This window comes from Chroicocephalus ridibundus, chromosome 7, assembly GCF_963924245.1.
Source record: "Chroicocephalus ridibundus chromosome 7, bChrRid1.1, whole genome shotgun sequence".
NCBI classification, from domain to species: Eukaryota; Metazoa; Chordata; class Aves; order Charadriiformes; family Laridae; genus Chroicocephalus; species Chroicocephalus ridibundus.
The window spans coordinates 54,991,873-54,998,343 of record NC_086290.1 but is presented as its reverse complement, the minus strand read 5'-3'; the positions used below and the strand labels follow the sequence as shown (position 1 = coordinate 54,998,343).

The window sequence follows — 6,471 nt, the reverse complement described above, 5'->3', positions numbered from 1 at the left end:
TCCAGAGCACTGGCACATGCTGCCCAGAGAAGTGGTGGAGTCTCCGTCTCTGGAGACATTCCAAACCCGCCTGGACGCGTTCCTGTGCCACCTGCTCTGGGTGACCCTGCTCTGGCAGGGGGTTGGACTAGATGATCTCCAGAGGTCCCTTCCAACCCCCGCCATTCCGTGATTCTGTGCAAGGCGGGGTGTGCGCACTGCAGCACGTGTGTGGGTGTGCAAGGCTGCTCTGCCTCCTCCGGCTCTGTTTCCCACCCAACCCAGCACAGGCAGGCACTGACGGCCGGCTCCCTCCCGTTCACCACCACCACTTTTATTGCCTGACAGCAGCAGGGGCTGGCGAAGGGCTCTCCCCAGCCCCAACCAGCCCCACCAGCCTCTCGCTGGCCTCCCAGAGCGCCCGGGCAAGCCGGTCGTCGCGGGCCAGTGGCCACGGCTCCTGCAGGCGACAGTCGGCGAAGTAGCGGCCGCTGAAGCACTCGAGGCCCTCCTGCGTGGCGCAGTGCAGGGAGGTCTGGGCGCCTTCGGCCGCCTCGCGGAAGAAGAGCCAGACCAGCGGCAGGAAGAACGGCTTCAGCCAGAGTGGCGTGTGGCGGAAGAGCTCCGTGTTGACGAACCCTGGGGCGAAGGGAAGTGGCCATGTCACACCCCGGCTGCCAGCGGGGAAGGGCCCACGCAGGAGCCGCTTGCTCTAGTGCAAGACATGGAAGTGGCGGTGCCAGGGTGGCCTTTGCATGGGCGCTGCCTGCGCCCCACCTGGGCTTGCAGCGTGGCCAGTGGTGTGTGGCTGCACGGTGCAGGGTGCTCCGTGCAAAATGTAGGCTCTGCGCAAGGTGCACTGTGCACAGGGACACATCGTGCACAGGGACGCTGTGCAAAGGGACACATCATGCAAAGGGACACTGTGCAAAGGGACACATCGTGCACAGGGACATGCCATGCACAGGGACACTGTGCAAAGGGACGCATCATGCAAAGGGACACACCGTGCACAAGGACGCTGTGCACAAGGACATATCATGCAAAGGGACACACTGGGCACAGGGACGCTGTGCAAAGGGATGCTCCTGCAAAGAGACACGCTGTGCACAAGGCATGTTTCATGCGCTTTTTTCTGTGCAAAATGTGCATCGTGCAAGGGGACGCTGTGCAAAGGGATGCTCCATGCGAAGGGAGACACCACGTAAAGGACGCTCCATGAGAGGGGATGCTCCATGTACGGAGCATCCATACAGGATGCTCTGACCCACGCTGGGATTCTCTGAGCAGGAATTCTCTGTGCAAAGGCTGCACCGTGCAAAAACCGCGCCGTGCGCAGGGCTGCTCCCTGCAGACCACGTGCCGTGCAGAGGACACCCCACGCGCACAAAGGGACACCCCATGCAGAGAACACCCCACGCGCACGCCGAGGGTGAGCCCACCCCATCCCACCCTCCCCAGATCCGGGTCCCTACCTGGGTGCACGGCGTAGCACGTCACCTGGGTGCCCTGCAGGCGCGTGGCCAGCTCGCGGGCGTGCAGCATGTTGGCCAGCTTGCTGTCGCAGTAGTCCTGGAAGGCTGACAGCGGCCCAGGGGGTGGGCGGCCCAGGGTGTCGGGGTGCAGGCGGCCGGCGCAGTGGGCGCGGGAAGCGACGATGACCACGCGGCTGGGCGCGCAGCTCTGCAGCCGCTCCAGCAGCAGCTGGGTGAGCAAGAAGTGGCCCAGGTGGTTCACCTGGAAGGAGAGGCTGAAGCCATCCTCTGTCATGCCCCCGGCGCTCACCCCTGCAAAAGAGGCAATGGCAGCCCACCATGGGTGCCCGAGGGGTGCAGGGGGGTACCAGGAGGGTCTCAGGGCTCACCCGCGTTGTTGATGAGGAGGTGCAGGTGGGGCTCCTGGCGCAGGAAGGCGCTGGCAAAGGCTCGTACCGAGCGTAGGCTGGCCAGGTCCAGCTGCATGAACCGCACCTCCGGGTTCCCCGTCTCCTGCAGGCACAGCACAGCCTGGGACAGGGCCCGGGTGGGGGGCACCCTGCCCAGGGTGGGGGCTGAATCCATCCAGGGGCAGGGGGGGATGCTCTGGGGGCTGGATCTAATCCAGGGTGAGGGGGGCTGCAGGGTGCCCTGGGGTTGCAACATGTTGGTGGGGGGGAGCCCCATGCCTGGGCTAGGGGTGTCCATGCAGCCCCCACGGTGCAGGGTGCCTGTGCCTCAGGGTGCTTGGGGATGTCCCGTAGGGGTATTCTGGGGGTTGTCCCCGCTGTGTGCCATGTGGGTCTCCCAGGGGTGCCCAGGGGTGTCCTGCGAGTCCCCTGAGGGTACCCATGGGGAGGGAGGGATGTCCTGGGGGGTCCCCATGCAATATCCAGGGATGTCCTGGGGGTGCCCAGGGCTGCGCCATGGGGGGGGTCTCCCAGAGGTGCTCATGGGGGGTGTCCTGGGGTCACCCATGTCATGCCCAGGGATGTCCCATAGCACCCATGGGACTTGAGGTATCCCTGTGTGTGCCGTGGGGGTTTCCTGGGGATGCCCACGGGGATGTCCTGGGAAGTGCCCTGGGATGCGCCATGGGGGTCTCCTGAGGGTGTCATGGGGATGCCCATGCGATATCCAGGCATGTCCCATGGGAGTGCCCTGGGGGTGCCCAGGGGGGGGCTCATGGGGATACCCATGGGGTTGTCCTGGGGGTGGCCATACGATGGCCAGGGATGTCCCATGGGGGTGTTTTGGGGGCGCCCCTGGGGTCCCCAGAGGTGCCCCGGGATGTCCTTGGGGGTGTCCCGGGGGGGCGTCCCGGGGGGTGCGGCGGCGCTCACCGTGCGGATGCGGCGGGCGGCGGCCTCCCCCCGCAGGGCGTCGCGGGCCGCCAGCACGACGCGGGCCCCGCCGCGGGCCAGCTCCAGCGCCGTGGCCGCCCCGATGCCGCCGCTTCCCCCTGCGGAACGGAGAGGAGCGGTGAGCGCGGGGCCGGGGCCGCGGCGGGGCCGTTCCCGGAGGCCGTTCCCGGCGCTCACCGGTGACGATGGCGGTGCGGCCGCGGAGCGCGGCGGGGGAGCGGGGCGGGGGGACGGCGGGGCGCAGCCCGTGGCGAAGCAGCGTGTAGAGGGCCAGCAGCAGCCCCGCACCCAGCAGCGCCCACCCCATCCCGCCGCCCTACCGGCACCGGCGTGGCCCGCCCCGGCTGCCCGCCCCCCGCCTACCCGGGCTGGGAGGAAGGAGCGGGGGCGGGGAGCCGGAGCGGGGATTTGCGGGGGGGGGGGAGGTCAAAGTGCCGCTCGTTTCGAGAGCGAAGCGTGGGGTCATCGGCACTGAGCGCGGCGGGTGGCGGAGGGCAGCGGTTGGCAAAGGGCTTTGTCCGCCGACATGATGGATTCGGGGCCCCGGAGCGGGAGGAGAGACGGGGAGAGGAGGCGGCGTCGGTCAGCGCAGCCCCCTGTCTCCACACCGCGACCTGCCTCCCGTGCGGCAAGCCCCGGGCACCCAGAGAGGTGGCTGACGCACAGCACGATGCCCCCAGGGAGAGGGCGAGGGGTGCACACTGTGACCCCTGGACCCAGACCCCACCTCTCTTGTAGATGCCCCATCCTTGGAAACACTCAAGGTCAGGTTGGTCCTGATCCGAGTTGAAGATGGCCCTGCTCATCGCAGGGAGGTTGGACCAGATGGCCTCCAAAGGTCCCTTCCAACCCATTCTATGACCTTCCAGTCCCTTGTGTTCAGTTCTGGGTCCCTCACGACAAGAAAGACATTGAGGGGCTGGAGTGGGTCCAGAGAAGGGCAACGGAGCTGGTGAGGGGTCGAGCACAAGCCTGGTGAGGAGCGTCTGAGGGAGCTGGGGGTGTTCAGCCTGGAGAAAAGGGGGCTGAGGGGGGACCTTATCCCTTTCTACAACTACCTGAAAAGAGGGCGTAGCAAGGGGGATCTCGCTCTCTTCTCCCATGTAACAAGCAAGACGACAAGAGGAAATGGCCTCAAGTAGCACCAGGGGAGGTTTAGGATGGATATTAGGAAAAATTTCTACACCGAAAGGGTTGTCAAGCATTGGAACAGGCTGCCCAGGGAAGTGGTGGAATCACCACGCATGGAGGTATTTAAAAGACAGGCAGACGTGGTGCTGAGGGATGTGGTTTAGTGGTGGACTTGACAGTGTCAGGCTGATGGTTGGACTCAGTGATCTTAAAGGTCCCTCCCAACCTTGACGATTCCGTGATCCCGGACCACCGGCATCCTCCCGCCATCCCTCCAAACAGGCACAGCCCCTTCCCACAGCTCGGGCTCCTCTTGTGCAGGTCAGACATGCTGGGGAATCTCCAGGTTGTGGTGACAAGAGTTGAGACAGACAGTCAGAAAACAGAATGTGAAGTATTTTTTTTTTATATACAGAATACAGGAAAGTTTCTGTAAAGTCTAAAACGTTACAATTACTATGTACAGTGGAACTAGCTGTTCTGCTGCGGGGAGGTGGCATATAAACAAAAGAGACAGACAGGTTACGACAAACGATCTGCTACAATAGACAATTTGAGGAACGTCATACCACATGTAGCACTGTACACAGCTTTAAAACATTGAAAAATGCCATCACTGATGTATTTACACAGAATCCAACACTTTTCCTTATTTGAAATAAAAATAGGATGGACACCAGGAAAAGAACTCATTTCTCACTGCCCATAATACACAGTAGCTACTTGTAGTGCAACCATAGCAGGGAGGGATGGGAAAAATAACTGTGGGAAGAAGAGCGCTTCTTTACATTAAATAAAACAATGATATTGTATAGATTTGCTGTATGAAAACTGTATTTCTCTTTTAATATAAAACTATTGTCACTGGCACAAAATAGAACAAGTTTCTGATTATTTTACAACTGCATGGGAACTATCTGTCAGAGAGAGTCCTCGAGTCAGACAGCGGTCGCCCCTCGCTCTGACGCGTCTTGCTCTCACTGCAGTTTTCCTTTTAAAATGAAATGTATAGTACAAATATATGTGCAAATGCCCCTAAAACTTGAGCAAAAAAGAAAAATTAAAAAAAGTTAAACGTTCTTCATTTCATGCAAACGGCGTGTGAACAGTCTCTGGGCCGACATAGAAAATCCCACCTCGGTTTGTACATTTTTGCATTGCAAGAGTCTGAGGGCGTTTTCCTTACTCCAAAGTTCTCTTCCTAAAATTCCTAGGGAACGGAGTTGGACCGCAGCACGGGCACCTGGTGGGGTTTCAGAGAAAGCTTCTCCTCCAAGTCCATGTCTTGTACTAAGGCAGTGTCCCCCTTGGGCTGTTTGGTCGCAAATTCGGTAATGCTGAAAACAAACTGCAGGCAGCCCAGCTTGATGTAACTGCCGTGGTGGAGCAGGGCTGTCCCCTCCCAGCCAGCCCCGCTGCCCCCGATTAAGCTGGAGCTGCTGGCTTTGCAGTTACAGGGCTTCCGATGCTGCCCTTGTGCCTGCGAATTCATCACAGCGGCTTCTTCATGCGGCTCCTCTTCCTGTTTTCTGCTTTTATGTCGTTCTGGAAAAGAAAAGACATGTAAGATTCAGGCAGGCCAGCGGCAACTTGTTTTCATCAAGAAGGGCTACCGCTGAGGTGCCTCAGGGGTAAGATCCTCCAGCCACAAGGCATTTCAGTTGTCTGCAGTGAGCGGCTGATAAAAGGGAAACTGGAATCTCCCCGCAGCCCCGGAGAGGTAGAGGCGTTTATTTACATATCTATTTTGGCAGCCCAAAAAAAAAAAAAAGAAAAAAAAAAAAAGAGGAAGCCAGTCAGGTGGAGAGCAGGAATAAGCCATGCGGGGATGGGATGGTGCCCGTAGCACAGCCCAGATCCTGTACTCGCAGCCCGGGAGAGGAGGACACGCATGAGGAAAGCCCTCGGTCCAGCTCCCAACCAGCGGCTTGCCAGAACCGATGTCAGGCAGGGACCTGGAGCTTGGTTAACTCCAGTGCCGGAGGCAGGAGTGGGGTTCACAGCGGAGCACTCCGTGGAGGAACATCTTGCGTAACCCAGGCTGGGGCCTGCAGAGAGGCTCCCCCTTTTTGCAAGAGGTGCACCAGCCGCTGCAGAACAAGGGGCACCAACAAGGAATCGATTTGCACCCGCTCCTGTCCCCCTCTAATAGCTCCCTGTGGTGGTACGCGGGGCTGGCGCTGTCTCAACACTCACTTATCACACTCTGCACTTTGGCAACAATACTGCTGGGAGGAGTGGGCGTCATCTTCTCCGAGAAGTCACACGAATACAGAACGTTGTCCACGGTCGTCCCATGCTCACTGTAGTTCAACAGCTCGTAATGTTTCGTATTCTGAAAAAAGGGAAGAGGAGGGAACTGAGACATCAAAGCCAGAAAGGCTTGTGCTGATATACCCCTTCGGAGCACTGAAACACAATGCCTCTCTCTCCCACCGCTGTTGATGGTTAAATAAGAACAGTTAAAATATCCTCCAGCTTGAGAGACCACCAACCTGAACCTCGTGCATGGCTCACGCTCA

At 59.8% G+C, this 6,471-nt stretch overlaps 2 protein-coding genes across 4 annotated transcripts in view; both read right to left on the bottom strand.

The window, feature by feature from the left end:
* Positions 1 to 280: 280 nt before the first annotated feature.
* On the bottom strand, positions 281 to 3,183 carry DHRS13 (dehydrogenase/reductase 13). Its single transcript, XM_063341273.1, has 5 exons — positions 2,996 to 3,183; positions 2,798 to 2,916; positions 1,844 to 1,967; positions 1,455 to 1,766; positions 281 to 618 (listed from the first exon to the last, which is right to left on the bottom strand). Exons 1-5 carry the CDS (start codon positions 3,123 to 3,125, stop codon positions 314 to 316), a joined length of 990 nt encoding a protein of 329 aa, XP_063197343.1. The 5' UTR covers positions 3,126 to 3,183; the 3' UTR covers positions 281 to 313.
* Positions 3,184 to 4,348: 1,165 nt separating this feature from the next.
* PHF12 (PHD finger protein 12) overlaps positions 4,349 to 6,471 on the bottom strand; it is a 32,508-nt gene continuing 30,385 nt past the window's right edge. For all 3 annotated transcript variants that reach the window (XM_063340870.1, XM_063340871.1, XM_063340872.1), the window contains 2 exons: positions 6,146 to 6,284; positions 4,349 to 5,494 (listed from right to left, as the gene is read on the bottom strand). In XM_063340870.1, the coding sequence (XP_063196940.1) occupies positions 5,160 to 5,494; positions 6,146 to 6,284 (474 nt within the window). In that variant the 3' untranslated portion in view covers positions 4,349 to 5,159. The remainder of the gene's footprint in view (positions 5,495 to 6,145; positions 6,285 to 6,471) is intronic.

What these genes read in the sequence shown, in the direction of transcription:
- DHRS13 (XM_063341273.1), bottom strand. Translation starts at nt 3,125, where the DNA reads ATGGGGTGGGCGCTGCTGGGTGCGGGGCTGCTGCTGGCCCTCTACACG. An exon ending in CCGCCCGCCGCATCCGCACG is followed by an intron (nt 1,968 to 2,797) that starts GTGAGCGCCGCC and finishes CTGTGCCTGCAG; the next exon opens with GAGACGGGGAACCCGGAGGT. An exon ending in GTGCTACGCCGTGCACCCAG is followed by an intron (nt 619 to 1,454) that starts GTAGGGACCCGG and finishes CCTTCGCCCCAG; the next exon opens with GGTTCGTCAACACGGAGCTC.